Source organism: Sus scrofa, chromosome 5 (genome assembly GCF_000003025.6).
Source record: "Sus scrofa isolate TJ Tabasco breed Duroc chromosome 5, Sscrofa11.1, whole genome shotgun sequence".
NCBI lineage: Eukaryota > Metazoa > Chordata > Mammalia > Artiodactyla > Suidae > Sus > Sus scrofa.
The window spans coordinates 79,642,214-79,661,328 of NC_010447.5; the positions used below are offsets into that span (position 1 = coordinate 79,642,214).

The window sequence follows — 19,115 nt, forward strand, 5'->3', positions numbered from 1 at the left end:
GAAACATTCTGCATTTATCTATCTATCTATTTATTTATTTTTTAGGGCTGCACCCATGGCATATGGAAGTTCCCAGGCTAGGGGTCGAATCAGAGCTGTAGCTGCCAGCCTATGCCACAGCCACAGCAACGTGGTTCTGAACCGCATCTGCAACCTACACCACAGCTCACAGCAATTCTGGATCCTTAACCCAATGAGTGAGGCCCAGGATTGAACCTGTGTCCTCATGGATGCTAGATTTGTTTCTGCTGAGCCATGATAGGAAATCCACATTCTACCTTTTTAATTCATTAATTGAAAACATCTTTTTGAGCCCTTAGTATATGCCAGCACTGATCTGTGTGCTAAGGAATCTGCAATATACAAACTAGAAAATGTTCTTGCCTGCATTGAGCTTCCAGTGGAAGCATATGAACTTGGAAAGGCCTCTTTCCCTAATAATTTTACTTTAGGCTTCCCATTCAAATTATAAAACTTCTAAAGAAAAGAAAAAATAAAGCCCCAAATAGTGATATTAATAAGTATAGCATAATTTAAGTACTGTTACAGCCTCAGTATAGTTTCCTAAATTTGGCGTACTTCTGAATTTTCTGTGTTCTCATCATACCCTGATTGTTAAATACAAATGAGATTACATATTCCTATTCTTAATTTTAAGGTATGTTCCTGAATTTATAAATACCAACCCATAGTCATAGCTTTGTAGAGTGGAACTGTATATGTTTAATTTAAAACTATTTTAATCAGCTAGATTTTTAGCTCTCTCTTAGTCTTTTAAACTTTATTGAAGTATAATTGAAATACAAGAAATTGCACAATTCAGTCTTCGATTTGATACATTTCAATACATAGTACGTAGCTGTGAAAGCATCACCACAATCAAGATATGAACATATGCATCACCCCTGTACATTCAGAAAGATAATAGGGTGTGTGTGTGTGTGTGTGTGTTGGTGTATTAAGTTTTATTATCAAACATTTCAAACATGTAAAATTCTAGTAGTGTTCCTAGTTTTAGTTAATGGCAGAATGAAATGGTTGAGTGAAACTTCCCAGAGAAAAACCTTTGCAAAATCTGAATAATAAACTATGTGAAAGCAATGGGAAATGATTAAAAGCAGATAGAAACTAGAGTTTACCCTTAAAAGATTATAACTACATTAGGTAAGAATTGCAAAGCTTGTGGCTTTTTCTGCTTGATGAAATTCCCCAATCCTTGGATTTCATGGGGCAGAAGATCCATAGTCTTACCAGCTTGGGGTGCAGAGGTCAGGGAGAGATAAAAGAAAAGAAAAAGAGAAATAGGCAGAAATGTGAGAGGCCTATACTTGAAAAACAACTCTTGGCTAGAATATATGAATTTTTGCATTTTTTGACTAAGTGCCCCATGACTTTATGTGTAGTGATAGTGGCAGAAAACTCAAGTTTTGCTGGCTCAGATTATCAGATAACAGAGATTAGACCTGACAGAGCATGGGCAAATCCCAGCAGCAAAAGCACTGCAGAGAGAATGAGCCCCCAAATCTGAGTATTAATTCTGTCCAAATCTTTGGCTGACCATTAAACTACACAGGTGCAGGAGAGATTCCCAAAGGACTGGACTAAAAAGCAATAGTCAGCAGCTGAAAGAACGAGCAGAGGTATGGCAACTGTTTGTAGTTTGGGTCTAGGCAAATTAACTGCCTATTAGAAAATGCAATAATCCTCAGAAGAACATAAACATATCCAGAATCATTATAACTTTTTATTTCACTGTCTAATTTTTGACTGAAAACACTGGATGTGGAAAGAAATGCAAAAGTGTGATTCATATTCAGGAAAAGTGTGATTCATGTTTAGTCAATGGAAAGTGACTCAGAGTGGGCCCAGATGTTAGATTTAACAAAATCTTTCAAAGCAGCTTGTAGTATAAATTTGTTCAAAGAACTAAGGAAAAATGTTCAAAGAATTTTAGAAAATGTGTCTTAAGAATGTATCAGATTGGTGATAGCAGAAGAAAGAATCGTGAACTTGAAGATAGATGGATAGAAATTATTCAGTCTAAAGTAATGAGAGGAAAAAATTGAAGAAATATAAATAGAACCTTGGAAAATATAGTGATAAACACATATGTGATATGTTGGCATACTAAGTATGGTAGAATTTTAATATTTGACAAAGCCAGGTAGTGGGAATATAAATGTTATTTTACTTGTTCCAAGAATTTACATATTAAATGTATGTTTTCTAGTATCAATTATAGCAACTATATCTGTATTTATATTTCAAGGTCATCTCCACCCACTTTCATCATTAGCCCCAATAAACCTTGAGTCCTATGCATAACTCGTACACTTGAAGGTCAGATAAATGACAAATAACATACATTTGTGAAGAGGAAAGTGTAGAGATTATAAAGAGAAGAGACTGCAGACTCTACCTAAAGGCATTCACATTCAAAACTTTAAATCCACTGCGTTGGCCAAACATAACACATTTTCAGGCTCTGGCTGTCTCAGCTCTATTTCCTCGAAGACTAGTTGGTGTCTCTGCAAAAATAGTGGCCTATTTTTCTTGTACTTTAAGATAGATGTAATTTAAATAAATCTGGGTTACACTGAAGTCTTCATCAGATCATGCCCTGCTGTTCTTTATCAAGTTCCAAGTTCTTAGTTTCTCCAGCTAAGCACCATCAGGTCAAACCAATCTAATAAAAGTAGGTCTAGCAAAGGCCTTTAGGTAGAACATTCATGCTTCTCCCTCTCTACTCTGAAAAAAATGTAGATATTTCATGTTAATCCTAGGCCTCTGGACAGTAGGGTGGGTCAGCCCGATTCTTGGTACAGTTTTTACAAGGTGGAGGCAACTAAAGTCAACTTTCTGTGTCCTGCCATGCCCCCACCCCCACTTCTAATGCATACCCATAGCGTAACTATTTTCTGTAACTATGGAAATAGGTCAGCATTTCCCATTTTATTTTTATACTTCTAAAAAGTATACTCCTGCTTTGTAGGAGTTCCCATCATGGCTCAGCTGAAACAAATCTGACTAGCATCCATGAGGACGCAGGTTCGATCCCAGCCGTTGGTCAGTGGGTTAAGGATCCGGCATTGCCATGAGCTGTGGTGTAGGTTGCAGATGTGGCTGGGATCCTGGGTTGCTGTGGCTGTGGTGTAGGCCGGCAGCTGTAGATTCAGTTCAACCCCTAGCCTGGGAACTGACATATGCCTCAGGTGCAGCCCTAAAAAGACAAAAAAAAAAAAAAAAAAAAAAAGCCTTTGTTTTGTAAAATAAAGTTATTATTTGTGAATATATTCTACTTTAAAAATTTCACATCATAAATTATATTTCATGTATATAAATATATTTTATTTCACATCACACTTTAACTTACTATTTATTATTGATCGTACAGTAAAAGGATGACGACGGATGGAAAGACTTCTAGATTAGAAGGGACTTAGAGATTGTGATCATCATCCTTTCCAAAGTGATTAATTGAATAGTGGGAAGGTGCTGTGTCAGGTGGACTTGGTCAGGAAAGCAGAGCCATGTTGTGTATTGTGGCAGTAAGGAGTGTAGAAGACCAACGTGGGCTTACACGCGTGTGGGAGAAGTCAAAGGGAAGTTCCATAATGGGAGGATCAGAGGAACAGCCTGAAGCTCTGGAGTAGGGGAAGAAAGCCATGGGTGCATTGCAGTGAAGAGGTCCAGATACCTACCCTATCTGGCCAATGGGACCTTCCAAAATTAATAGCTTCTTCTGCCTTTCAAACCTTAGGCAAGTGCTTCTCACTGGCAGACTACAATCTGATGCTCTAGGGAAGCAGATTTTGAGGCATGCTGCCCCGGACATCACTACTAGTGAGATGCTAAGGGAATCTGGCAAATCCCTGATTCATAGTACCCATTCTTTCTGTCACTCTCACCTTTCTCGATCTTTTGCTAGACTGTTACGAATGCGTGTCTCCACTGATCATCAAGCAGTCCTGAAGTCTTGACATCTTGTACTCTTTCATGGAATCATTTTAGATTGTTTCTTCCACCTATAGGCATGTTTCTAAAAGTTATTAAAAACAACGCTCATTTCCTTCATACCTATTTCTCGAACACTAAACCTGAGACAGGTTCACACTTTAAACATTGCTTGTTCCTTATTCACTAGGGCAAAGATCCAGGTTGTCTAGAGCTTCAAACACAGATTTCATCTATCATTTATACTGCCAGGCTTAGGAAGGAAATATTCCAGTAATTGTTCTGAAATGCTGAGAAATCTGCATATGTGCATTTGCTCGATACTTGAGATTACAGTCCAGAGTGGGGTTATAGAACCGTTTTCCAGATTGATATAGGAAATGTTGTAGCACTTAACTTGTTGGTCTGAAGCCAGTGAGCTAAACTCTAGTTTGTCTGTGGTTAACTACCCATAAATAATTACCCTTATGTTATCTCCCAATTTACACATTCACCTGTCTTCCATGACCAACCAGATGAATAATTGAAACCTAGTTCAGTATATTTTTAGTAATCATTACTTACTGCTTTCCAAATGAATGCTTTAGAAAAAACTTGTCAGATTTAGATATGCATTTTTTTGAATCCTAAGAGGTTGAGAAGAAGGGTGATTTAATTACAGAGCAACTTTAATGAGTGAATAATATTGTTTTTTGGAGCATATTCTTCCATTTAGCAGAAAGACATAAATTTTAATAGATATATTATCAAAATTCATGTATGAACCGAATGACTTTTTTATTATTAGCTATTTTATTTAGGACTCAAATAGATTATGTACATATGAATGATTTATTTATATCTGGGGTTTTTGGTCAATAATTCTTCAAATTACATAAATTTCCTGATGTGGAATTAAATGCTAACAGCTCCAAATTATGTAATTTTTTTTTTAAATGGCCGTATCTGTGGCATATGGAAGTTCCTGGGTTAGTGGTGTCTGGTCAGAGCTGCAGCTGCTAGCCTTTGCCTCAGCCATAGCAATGCCAGATCCGGGCTGCATCTGTGACCTACCCCACAGCTTGCGGGCAATGCCAGGTCCTTAACCCAGTGAGAGAGGCCAGGGATTGAACCCACATTCTCACAGACACTATGTTGGGTTCTTAACCTGCTGAGCCACAACGGGCACTCCACAATTATGTAATTATTTATATTGCACCTCACTACACAAAATTTGGCACATTAGTGTGACACTTGATGTTAGTTGTAAAGTAACGTCATAGGGCAGATAGATAGTATTAACTGGTCCACTAGTTCTTGTGAGCTAGTAAGTTAAAAAAAAATTTTTTTTTCTGAACACTTCAGGCAAGTTGAAGGTAAGATGCAAGACTTGTAATGAATTCAGAATTATATTTAATGTGCAGCGTGAGCTCATCAGATATACTAAAGGATTGTTTTTGGCTTGAAGACTTCATGTGCTATTTAAACAGTAGAGAGCATATAGACTATTCAATGATATATGAAAATATCTATCTTAACAGGTAAATATTGGGAAGATGGATTCACCCATTGAAAAGTGGAACCTAATAATTGGCAACTTGGCTTTAAAACAGGTAAGTAATTTATATATATTTGTTTATAGATCTTGGGCTTTACCTGTAAGGATGGAATAAATTTTAGTGCTCTTAAGTCTACCATTTAATTGTTTCAGGGTACCTAAAACAATAATTTAGTATTATGAACAAGCGATAGAATAAATGGATATGCATGGCTTCTGATAGTTTTCCTTTTCTAGAAACTGATCAGATTCTTTTAAGTATGAAAAATGTGTAGTGTACAAAACACACAATAAATATGCAAAATATTTTCTATCTTAAGTGTGTGAAAAGAGCCAGAATTTGAGTTAATATCTGTACAAATAAATATTTGGCACTTCATTGCATAAGTGCTGTTTTTCTACGTTGATTTTTTTAGAAGTAAATCCTCTAATTAAACTCAGCTCTTTTTTATATATTATGGTAAGATGTTTCAGCTGAATTTTCTTTAATTTGTTAATGTGATCAGTTTTAATATAAATGAACACATTAAATTGTCAATTACATATACATGGATTATATATAGATAATCTAAATTTCTTTCTAATCTCAGGGGAATATCTCTTTTCTTTCCTACCACCTTCTCTTATCCCCAAGACACAGCCCCCTAACAACTCTTTAGCAAGTCTGAGCTAAGGAAATGATCATTAATTTTAATGTGTCAGCTAGGACATCATGTTGAGAACATGGTTGCAGAAAAGCCAATTCCTTGTAGTACATTTCAAAGACAAAGAAATAAAGGAGTTTTTGGAATAAAGGCTTTAAAAAAGATTTTTTTTGGCAAAAAAAAAATCTGTGCAACTGTTTCTAGAAACACAGAGTTGGAAAAAAATCTGGTAATGTCAGCTCTAACATTAATCAGCTGTATCTATAACCTTTGCTAACCTGTCTATGCTTCATTTTCCTCTTCATTTCTACAGTATTGCATTAGAGATTCCTATGACCCTTTTCAGCTTGAAACTGTAGGAATCTATGCAGGGGTAGTAACTGAAATATCTAACAACCAGTAGACTACTGTAAATTAATGTATAAAATTAAACTTTGAAAATATATTGCATTATATTCTTTAAATACTTTAAGCTCTTACTAAGTAATATGAGTTGTACTATAAGTTATTCATCAAATGATTCCAATAATTTCCATCTCAGCTTTTAATTTTTCCCTTCACTCTCAGTCTCCACCCTCCCCATGTCATCCTCTCTCTCTGCAACGGGTGGTCAGAATGGGAGCCAGAGATGGCTGGGGATTCGCTGATTGAGGTTGCCAGAACCTGAAGTCTCTGTCTTTGTCTCACGAAGAACAGGAGAACCCCACACAGGCCCCTTAGGACATAACTGGTGCCAGCCAGTGAGACACCAACTGGCTGGAGCCCAGTTACTTGTGGACAAAAGGAGAAGGGGGAAGAAAACAAGGGCAGGTGGGGGCAGGGGTTGTGCTCTCTCTGAAGCTTCATCTGCTAAGGCTTGTGAAGGGGTAGAAGGCGTGGGGAGGGGAGAGGGGTGGGCTAGCCATGCTCTCTTGGCTAGTGACCAGGTCTGGACAGTAGAGGCGGGGACGGATGGAAAGGCCAGCAGAGGCTCCTGCTGTCATTAGCTGGGCTGTGTGTTCTGACTAACAAATGGATCCCAATCAGACAACTCGTTGCAGATTTCTTCGCAGTTGTTCATGGTTTCCACCTCAGCCTGCCCATAAACTGTCAAATAGAACAAAGTTCCCAATCCCTATGAAGAACCACTACCTCCCTGGGGTGGGGGGTGGGGGTGTGTGCCCTGTGCTCACATCTGTTTAGGCCTATGGCTCCTATTAACCCTCCAGCTACTCCTTAACCCAGACTTTGCTCTTCTCTTGGGTACAATTGGATATTTCCTTTGCAGGTTTATAGAATAGGACTTTTTTTTTTTTTTATCTCCTCTGTGTGTGTTTGTATGTAAATGCTGTGATGTCTTACATAGGCTTTCTAGCTCTGAATTGTGTTTCTAAGAAACACCTACTAGACTTTACATTATTAATTAATGTTATTGTTTTTAACATGTGATATAATTTACTAAACAGTCTGAGAATGCTGAAGTATCTTAGCAACTGGTACATCCATAATGCTGCCTGACTCTCAGCTCTGAATCTGCTGTAATGAAAGATCTGGGGCTGGAACCTAGAATATTTGGACTTGCTAGCCCTGGCTTTTTCACTAGTTTAGTCTGATAAGATCATACCACTAGGGTTCTTTACCTGGAACCCTGGATTCCAGTACATAGATGGGCTTCAGAGAGTCTGTGAGCACCTAGAAAATCTACCCAAAATGGTGAATGTGTCTGTGTTTTCATGGAGGTAAGAATCTATAAAATTTTCACCGAGATTTTTACAACTGTGTTTGGGACATAGCACAATTAGTGTTACTTTTTCCAGGTGTTCTTTGTTTTTGTTGTTTTGCTTTTTAGGGCAGCACCCACAGCATGTGGATGTTCCCAGGCTAGGGGTTGAATCAGAGATATAGCTACCGGCCACAGCAATACGGGATCCGAGCCTCATCTGCAACCTACACCACAGCTCACAGCGACACCAGATCCTTAACTCACTGAGCAAGGCCAGGGATCAAATCTGCATCCTCATGGATCCTGGATGAATACTAGTTGGATTTGTTTCCGCTTTAACACAACCAGAACTCCTAGTTGCTTTTTTTTTTTTTTTTTTTTTTTGAGATCTGCTTTGCGACACCACTGTGGGAGGCACTTCGTATATTTATATAATTCATTTAAATATCAACCCTTTCATGTTTGATATTGTCACTATCACTTTTCAGATTAGATGCTTAAGTTTTTATAGCACTAATCATGATTGTGACTATTTGTGAGGTTACTTTTAATGTCTGCATCGCCTATTGACTAAGAGTTCTGTGAGGGCAGGGGAGAAATCTATTTTGACCACTGTTGTAGCCCAGTAACAAGCATAGCACCTGGTAAAAGTAGATTCCAAATTAATGCTTATTGAATGAATGAATTTAAATAACTTGCCAGGAGATTAAGTGATATAGCCAGGAATCAAACTCATCACTCAATTATAGTACCCCATCTCTTGTCAGTATTGCCCTAGAGTCAGACTTCAGTCATGTGGATTGGGTACTTTTCAGTCTTAAGTTTGGTATTTTTTTAAATGATCAGTGATTACATCATTAGAGTCCCATGAGGTGCTTGGTAACAAATAGATTCCTGGACCCTATTCCACACCTGTTACCAAGAGATCTGGGCACTTTGAGACCCCATAACCTCAGGGAATAGTAAAACTAAAATGTAGCAGCTTCTTCAAAAGGTAAGGCAGCTTAATTACCATTTGACCATATTTCTTTCTTCTTACTCCTTGTATGCATACTTATATAATCAAATAAAAATGTTTTCAAAATGAATAATTCAGTTGGATTTTATTAAAATTCTTTTTAAGGTTCAAGCAACAGTAGTTGGCTTTCTAGCAGCTGTGGCAGCAATTATACTGGGCTGGATTCCAGAGGGAAAATACTATCTTGATCATTCCATACTTTTGTGCTCTAGCAGTGTAGCAACTGCCTTCATTGCATCTCTTCTGCAGGGTAAGTAAATTTATAAATGTCTACATTTTTTTTTACTTTCTAATTATCTTCCATTTTAACTGTTTTCATTTAAATGATATTTGTTCCTTAAAAAAAACTGAGAAAGGGAGTTCCTGTTGTGGCGCAGTGGTTAACGAATCCAACTAGGAACCATGAGGTTTTGGGTTCGATCCCTGGCCTTGCTCAGTGGGTTAAGGATCCGGCATTGCCGTGAGCTGTAGTGTAGGTCGCAGACGCGGTTCGGATCCCCAAGTTGCTGTGGCTCTGGTGTAGGCCAGTGGCTACAGCTCCTATTGGACCCCTAGCCTGGGAACCTCCATATGCCGCGGGAGCGGCCCAAGAAATGACAAAAAGACACACACACACACACACACACACACACACACAAAGAATTGGTTCGTCTTATTTTATAGTTGTCATCTTTTCACCTTATATCACCAGTGAAGTAAAAAATAGAAAATTTTCATGTCAAGTGATCATACAGCAAAGCTAACTTTTTTGGCTTGACTCTGGTAATTTAGAGAATGTTACTAAAATTAAGATTTGGAGTTCCTGTTGTGGTGCAGCGGAAACAAATCCGACTAGGAATCATGAGGTTCAATCCCTGGCCTTGCTCAGTGGGTTAAGTTCTGGTGTTGCCGTGAGCTGTGGTGTAGATCGCAGACTCAGCTCGGATCCTGCATTGCTGTGGCTGTGGTGTAGGCCGGTGGCTACAGCTCTGATTCAGCCCCTGGCCTGGGAACCTCCATATACAAAAAAAGAAAAAAAAAAAAAAAAGATTTGACTTCTAAAATACTTTTAGGCATGTGTTTTAGTACTTAATTTATACCAGCGGTAGTTTTTTGTCTCTATATAGAACTACTAGAATTGAATGGTGTTATTAACACTGTCAAAAATAGAGTGAAGATGAAGTTCCCATCGTGGCTCAGTAGTTAACGAATCCGACTAGGAACCATGAGGTTTTGGGTTCAATCCCTGGCCTTGCTCAATGGGTTAAGGATCCCGAGTTTTGGTGAGCTGTGGTGTGGGTCGCAGACACAGCTTGGATCCCATGTTGCTATGGCTCTGGCATAGGCCTGTGGCTTCAGCTCTGATTCGACACCTAGCCTGGGAACCTCCATGTGCCGTGGGGGCGGCTCTAGGAAAGGCAAAAATTAAAAAAAAAAAAAAAAAAAAAAAAAGTGAAGTTATGTTATTGGAAAATTAATTTCTGGTAAAAAAAAATGTTAAAGCTTTAGTACTTTCTTTCTTTAGGCTCATTTGCTTCTGTTCTCTTTCTAATCTTGTTTCATTTAAAAATAATTGTTTCAGTTTTTTCAGCCTAACAAGTATTTGTGGTGCTTGGGATTTTTAAAACCTTAACAATTCAGATTTTTAAAATACATTCGTTTGTGCCTTCTTTCTTTGAATAATGTATGTTCTAATTTCATGATAATTCACCCTTTATATATGTAAAGCAGATACTATTGACCACCTTTAGGAGGTGAGAAAACTGATTCAGGTAAGGTAGCTTATCCAATTTTGTCAGCTCATTCACAGAAAAATCAGAATCAAAACCATTTCCTGCCTCTCAGCTCTTTCCTCTGGTCCATCATGGTGAAATATTTGTTTTCAGCTGAAAAGATAAAGATAGCATTCCGTCATAGGAGAACTTTCCCCATTGATCTTTAAATGTGCTAATTTTGAAAAAAAAATTCTATCCAATCATGTTTTGACTGAGTCAGTACTTAAAATAATACATTTAAAGGTTTTTCTTCTATTCTTTTTTCTGTTTACAATAATATTATGGGAAAGGTAAGTCCATAGATTGAAAGATTGAAAAAAAAACCTCCAGAATATAAGATGTGAGACATTGAACCAAGACAAAAATCTACTTTCAATAATTTTGGCTCAGAGTTCTTGCCATGGTGCAGTGGGTTAAGGATCCAGTGTTGACTCTGCAGAGGCCTGGGTTAAATCCCGGGCCTGTTGCAATGGGTTAAGGATCTGGCATTGTTGCAGCTGTGGTGTAATTTGTAGCTGCAGCTCAGATCCCATTCCTGCTAGGGACTTCCATATGCCAAGGTTTGGCCAAAAAAGAGAAAGAAAAAAACTTCAGCTTTATGGGTTAGTGGAAAAAACACTGTAACTTACAAACTGTGTGACCTTAGGCAAGAATTTAAACCTACTCCTAAGACCTCAGTTTTATTATCTATAAAATGAGTTAGAATAAAATCATTTAGAATAATTTTCAGTCTAAAAGTGTACAGTATAGATATAAATGTTATTTTTCTCCTGTTTCTATGATTCAGTAATATAAGGTATTAAAAGTGCAAGTATATATTCATCTTCTGTTGTTGTAGGTTCATAGTCAGAAACTTTTGAATTTAAAGAATAACCTTTACAAGGACTGCTTCTTGTATTCTAGCCTCCAGTATTCAAAATTTAATAATTCCCCTCTTCTTAATACTTCAGCACTTTTTAATAAAATGAAGCAAGCATTTCTGGCTACCACTATATAAACAAATCTGATTTTGTTGGTATTCTTCCCATTTGCTATGTATATAAATATGACTCACCTTTCTTTGACATTTTCATACTTTGAGGGTTAAAGTAAAATCTTTGGCTTTGATACACATGGATACATTACATCTAGGACATGCATTTTACTAAATTTGAAATTTTAGCTTTAATGTTATTTTACAGTAGCTTTTCAGATCTCTAAATGCAACAGTGAACTTCTCAAATCTTTTGTGATTCCCCACTTGGAATTTGATGAAAGACGTTTTGCCAAAGCAAAAATGTTTTATTTGCTCTAATCAGCTTATCTAAGCAGTCTAACTGGAACTGATACACTGTTTGTCTAGCCAATGTATTTCAGTATTTAGGGGATTGATATTCTTTAAATCATAGCACAGAAAGTAATGAGCTTTCTTTTTTCTAGGAATAATAATGGTTGGGGTTATCGTTGGTTCAAAGAAGACTGGTATAAATCCTGATAATGTTGCTACACCCATTGCTGCTAGTTTTGGGGACCTTATAACTCTTGCCATATTAGCTTGGATAAGTCAGGGCTTGTACTCCTGTCTTGGTAAGTTGACTTTAAATTAAATATGATGCATTATTCAGAGTCTCTTTAAATAAATATTGTTGCAGCAATGTCGTCAATCCATGGTGGCCTTCATCTGTATTAGAACTGTGGTTGAGACTGATTAGAACAATATCTTCTATTCATTGTATACCTACTATGTGTTGTGGTACTCACATTTTTTCTCCTCTTAAAGAGTTTTAAATTCCAAAAGATAAGGATTACCTTCTCTAATTTCAGATGAGAAAACTGAAGATCTTAAAGGTTATATATGTTGTCCATAACTGGTAGGAAAGTTGAACCCAGGTCTAGCAGGGTGAATTCTGCCTTTTCCTCTGAATATGTAGCCAGTGAGGGGTCAACCCAGAGGATTCTGATACATGTTTTGCACTCTTGTCTCAGAACATAAGGTTACTTAGTGATTTTTTCCCCCTATCAGAAACAGATGTGGCAATTGCTAACAACAACCAAAAAGTCACTATGAAAATTAGCCTGAATGCTGTGTGAATTTGGAGTCATATATGAGATTCCCGATAATAGTAATAAAGTATGTATAGAATTGAATGAATTGTTTTTACGCACATTTATACTCTGGAACTGTGTCAATGAATATGATTTGTGAACATAAGTTTTGCTGAAAGTTGATTGTGGTTTCATTTTTTTTAGATGCCAAATTTTTTGGAAGATTAAAAGAAAAATAGAAACCCGCAGTAATAAAATGAAAAAAAAGGAGGGAGAGACTAGTAGCCAAGCTAGAAGCAAATTCTTATTCGCATATCATCATAATCATATATTTTCATGGATTTTAGACAGATTTATGGTATATTTTAGAATAAAGCCAAAGTAATTTGGTTTGAAGAAGAAAGAGTATCAGATAAATGTTTTTGAATTAAAAAAGGACTTTACCAAGGCAGTCATTTTCTATTACTTTTGGAAATACCAAGAGAAGCCTTTTTTTAGTATATAAAGTTACCTTAAATTATTTAATGAGGGGAACTCCTGTGTGCTCACTTTTTAAATTTTATTTTTAAAAATGACACAAGTGGTAATCTCTCCTTTTAAAAAGACTTAATCAGGAGTTACCATTGTGGCTCAGTGGTAAAGCACCCAACTAGTATCCACAAGGACTCGGGTTTGATCCCTGACTTTGCTCAGTGGGTTAAGGATCAGCATTGCTGTGAGCCATGGTGTAGGTTGCAGACATGGTGTGGTGTGGGTCCCTCATTGCTGTGGCTGTGGCATAGGGCGGCAGCTGCAGCTCCCATTTGACCTCCCCTAGCCTGGGAACTTCCATGTGCCACAGGTATGGCCCTCAAGCGATGAAAGACCAAAAAAGAAAAAAAAGAGACTTAATCATAATGTGTTATTCTGTAAAGCTTTCAATATTTTGAGTGTTATAGATGATACATTAGTAGTTTAACTAGATCAGGAAATTAAAAAGTGAAATATAATGGTACCATTATAGACCATAATTTTGGAAAAATAATTTTATTATTAAATATTATTGAAGCTTTTCCAAGCCTTTACTTATCATCTGAAAGTAGGCTTAAAGTAATTCAAGATGAATTAATTAAAACAAGATCTTCTATCTTCCATCTGAATCATTTGTTTCCCTAGAATGACATTTTTTTAAATGGGCTACCAGATTGATTCCATAGTTAATTTAAAGATGTTTCTCTTTCTTTCTTTTGCCACATCTGTGGCATGTAGAAGTTCCTGGGCTACGAATCAAACCCTTACCACAGCGGCGACCCAAGCTGCTGCAGTGACAATGCCTGACTCTTACCCCGCTGTGGTGTAGGAGGACTCCTTAAAGCTGTTTCTCAAATGTTGGTTTTGGATTTCTGAAGTGTTTGCATTATGAACACTAGGGGGCCTCCTAAGACCAGCAGTTGGAAGCCTAGTATGGGTCGGGGAGGTGGGGGGCAGTTGGGAGGTAGTGTGATCACAAAGATTAGGAATGGGTACGCTTAAATTCCAAGATCCCATTTGCTCTGCTGAGATGCCTAGGTCTTGGAAACCAAGTTTAATTCCTGACTATGTTGGAAACACTTGGCAATCTTTAGCGATAAAAAGAGGATTTCATGGCAGCCATAGGCTTTGGATATAAAAAGAGGCCATGAATTATGTGGCTCTCAAAGAACTGGACACTGAGAAAAATCTCACTTAACTCTTCACTTAGAGTTTGGATTTTCAGAAACAACTCTGAACAGCTCCTCTGGTGTTCTGTTAGCTTTGGTGCATGCCCTAAGGCTCACTCAACATTTGTTCAGTGTCCTGCCTTTCTTTTACGCCTGAGAAAATGTGCTGATTTCTGATATCCGAAGTAAATATGAAATTTCCCTTCTCACCTCTCTAGTTCTCAAAAAAAGGTCAAAAGAAACAAAGCTTTGTTTACTCTTACTGACTTTATTTTTGCAGTCACCCTGAGGAAATCTTTATTGCTTAGGGAACACGGTTAAAGTTTTAGCCTGGTGTTCAAGCTCCCTGGAGTCTTACCTTCTTGTCAAGCTCCTGCCGGCTTCTCCCTTTCTGTACCTTCCGTGTACCTCCTCCCTTTCTTGTTCGGCAGCCAAACTCAGCCATTTGCTGCTTCTCACACACTGCCTGTGATTTTTCTTTCTTGTGTCATTCCCCTCCTCTCCATGAAGGCCAGCCAGAATTCTCATTATTCAGTCCTAAATTTACAGAGTTCCCTAATCTTCGGTATCTGCTCTGAATCCTTACAGCGCTTTATCAACACTTCTCTTGAGACGTTCTTTACATTTGGCCCATCCCTGTAGCTTTTTATGTAACTGCAGTATCTTCACTTACGAGGCTCTAAGCTTCTTGAGAACAAAACTGTGTTTTTATTTTGTTTGTTTCTTAGGCCCCATAGTGCCTTACACATAATGGATGTTAAATAAGTGGCACTTCACCAAATGCTTTATTCCTTTTGAAAGCTATTCAGTTGATGTGAGTAGAAATTATTTAGGAAGCGGTATATGCATGGGAAATGAAGGATAGATACCTCTTTCAATGACTTTGCCACAGTACCTGTCCAATAACACAATAGATTGTAATAAAAATCCTTTGATGAGGACATAGTATTAGGAAAATATTGGAAGGGCATATTGTCTTAGCAGAAAGTATCTAGAAGTTAGTATCACCACAGAAAAAATAAAAATGGCAACATATGGCCAGAAAAGCTGTATTTCAAGTGAAAATAGAAAAGGAGATAGAAAGTGAGTTTAGAGAGTAGTTAAGCTCTAAATTATGATATGCTTCGTATGACTTGCAGAGAAAATATAAAGACATTTATTCATTCATAGAGTAATCTTTAAACAGTAATCTTCAAAAGCTATTAAAAGGATCTAAAGTGGGGCCAGTGACTGAAATACCCATACCTAATAGTTGTTGGCCTTTTCTTCTTGCTTGCATAATTTTAAGAGGATTTTAAAGACTCTTTTTCAATTAGTTATAACTCCGTGGCTATGCAGTTCCTTTATGTACATGATGTTTACTGATTTGAAAAATTACCAGCTCTTCCTTTTTTAGGCAAGATCCGAGAAGCAAAATGTTGGTTCATTTCTCTTCTTCAGGGTTAGCTTTAAAAAGACGACTCAGGAAGCAGTAAGCTCTAAGAGCAGTAACAGCCTCGGGTTGTTACTTCAGTCCTGTGGTGACCGACAGAGAGGCCCCTGGTTATTTACAATACTTTCTAGAATATCATGGCCTTGATGTGGTAGTGTGACTAGAATCTAAAATTATTGGCAGTCTCGTCGTAGCTCAGCAGAAATGAATCTGGCTAGTATCCATGAGGACGCAGGTTCGATCCCCGGCCTCGCTCAGTGGTTTAAGGATCTGCCGTTGCTGTGAGCTGTGGTGTGTGTTGCAGACGTGGCTGAGATCCCCATTGCTGTGGCTGTGGTGTAGGCCCATGGCTACAGCTCCAATTCACCCTCTAGCCTGGGAACCTCCATATGCCATGGGTGTGGCCCTAAAAAGACAAAAAATAAATAAAAAAAAATTATTGTGCATGCCATTCTTCTGCACTTCTTTAGCTCTGTTTGATCTTGGTTCCTAGAAGGTCAGTTTGGTGAGAAAATTCTGATGGTTACTGTAAAGGGCCTTTGAAAAATTGCTCACAACTTACCATCCCCATTGCTTTATTACTTCAGAAAGAGCTGACATATAAAAATGTCACTCCTAGCAGTTATATATTTCAGAAGAATTTCAGGGAAATAATGAATGCTGTTAATGCAATTATGTAACAGTAGTCGCAAAATCCCACCAACAATATAGTAAAATGGAAAGCTGTGAATCAAAAAGATGGCAATTATGTTTGGCAGTTAAGTGGAATCATGGCAATTTGACCCACCTTGGTTGTGTTAACCCTTACTTTTCTGTAGTTTATCTATAGCATTGAATCAGTACTAATCTACACAGACATTTATTAGGCTTAAAATTCCACAATTTGTGTGTGTGTGTGTGTGTGTGTTTTGTGTTTTTTAGGGCCGCACTTGTGGCATATGGAGGTTCCCAGGCTAGGGGTCTAATCAGAGCTGTTGCTGCCGGCCTACACCACAGCCACAGCAATGCCAGGTCTGAGCCACATCTGTGACCTACGCCACAGCTCACAGCAACGGTGGATCTTAACCCACTGAGCAAGGCCCGGGATCGAACCTGCATCCTCATGGTTCCTAGTTGGATTAGTTTCCACTGCACCACAATGGGAACTCCAGAATTCCACAATTTTATCTGTAGTCCCATATTTATTTGCATTGCTGCTATAACAGATTGATACAACTTTATGGCTTAGAAGAACAGAAATTAATTTTCATATAGTTCTAGAGGCCAAAGTCCAAAATGAGTTGGTTGTTCAGCGCTAAAATCAAGGTTGTCAGCAGAGCTTGATCCTTCTGGAGGTTTCAGGGGAAATGTTCCATCTTCAGGTAGCCACCAGCATTCCTTAGCCTGCAGCCACATTACTGATCTCTGCTTCTGTGGTCACATTGCTTTATCTCCTGTAGTTAAATTCCTCTCTATTTCTTGCTTATAGTGTAACTGTGATTACTTTAGGGCTCACTCAGGTAACCCAGGGTACTCTCCCTGTTTCAAAATCCTTACTTAATCATATCTGCAATGCTGCTTTTACCAAGAAGGTAACATTCACTGTTTCTGGAGATTAGGATATGGATGTTTTTGAGAACCATTATTCAGCCCCACCACAATGTCCATTCTGATATATCCAGAAATTAATGTATTATTCTGACTATCATTTAAACACATTTGATTTAGAAGGAAGGCACTTTTAATGCACAAGTTCATGGTTGGATTTTTTTAAAAGTATAGTTCTGTCAATGTTCTGTCGTGGTTGGCTTTTAATTAACCATCTTCTCTTGCTTATTGTGTCATTAGTGGTTTTCTAAAAGTAATTCTTTAATCTTACGACATCTATAAAACACTAATAGAGCCTAAAAGGAGGAATGTTTAACCACCTTCCCTTTTTGTCTAATTGCAATTTCCCTGTAACCATCGGATTAGAATTTGGCCAGGGAAAAGGTAAGAGGGTCCTATACAATCAAACGTATTTAATTTGCTAGGGATGGGCATTTTAGATTTGGCAGGAAATTGAAGACATTTGCAATAAATCATCTTAAATATTTTAATTTTATCATGATTTTTGCCCTTTTCTTTCATGTTAATTTTTTTTTATTTGGAGATAATTTTAAACATATAAAATATTTACAGAAATAGGAGTTCCTGTCGTGGCGCAGTGGTTAACGAATCTGACTAGGAACCATGGGGTTGCAGGTTCGATCCCTGGCCTTGCTCAGTGGGTTAAGGATCTGGCATTGCCGTGAGCTGTGGTGTAGGTCGCATATGCGGCTCAGATCCTGAGTTGCTATGGCTGTGGTGTAGGCCGGCGGCTACAGCTCCAAGCCAACCCCCTAGCCCGGGAACCTCCCAGCGGCCCAAGAAATGGCAAAAAAAAAAAAAAAAAAAAAAAAAAATCTACAGAAATAAAGGTACCAAAAAACCCTATATACCCTTACCCATATTCACCAAATGTTATAATTTTACCCCATTTACTTCATCCTTTCTTCTGTCCATCTGTATGTATGTATACATCTGTGTCTTTGTCTTTAACATTTTTAAGGACTACAATTCCCATTCTTTTGTTGTTGTTGTTAGAATTTTTAAAGTTGAGATATAAATCACTTGCCATGCAATTCACCTTTTAAAAGTGTACAATTCTGTAGTTCTTGGCATATTTATGAGAGTGTGCCACCTATTATCTCGTTCCAGAACATTTTCATCACCCTAAAAAGAAACCTTTAGCAGTCACTCCGCATTCTACCTTTCCCCCAGCACCAGCAGCCACGAATCTACTTTCTTTCTCTATGGATTTGCCTGTTGTAGACATTTCAAGAAATGGAATCATACACTGTGTGACCTTTTCTCTCCAGTTTCTTTCAGCTAGTATGTTTTCAAGGTTCATCTGTGCTTTGGCATGATGCAGTACTGAATCATGACGAATACTGAATAATATTTCCTTTTATGGATTAATAATATGGCTGAATAATGTTCCATTGTATGGATATATCACATTTTATTTATCCATTTGCCAGTAGATGGACATTTGGTTTGCTTCCACTGTTTGGCTCTAATGCGTAATGCTGCTTTGAACATTCTTGTACACGTTTTTGTGTGAACATATTTTTTTCAGTTCTCTTGGTATATACATAGCAGTGAAATTTCTGGATCATATAACTTCTAACTTTTTGAGGAACTGCCTACTCATTATTTTTCATTTCTTTCCTGAGAAACTTTTCCCCCTCTTTGAAAATTCAGGGCAGTGATTCTGGAGTTAGGAAGATTAGTGTTTTTTCATCTTCAGATGTCCTTCCAGAGATGTGATGTTGAGAGTAAATTAAAAGTCTGGCATGGGCTCCTCTCT

The 19,115-nt window shown here is 37.7% G+C and overlaps 1 protein-coding gene across 1 annotated transcript in view; it reads left to right on the forward strand.

The window, feature by feature from the left end:
- Positions 1-19,115, forward strand: part of SLC41A2 (solute carrier family 41 member 2) — a 127,687-nt gene that overhangs the window by 48,301 nt on the left and 60,271 nt on the right. The window contains 3 exon segments of the mRNA XM_005664183.3: positions 5,475-5,546; positions 8,961-9,105; positions 12,029-12,175. Coding sequence (XP_005664240.2) covers positions 5,475-5,546; positions 8,961-9,105; positions 12,029-12,175 — 364 coding nt within the window.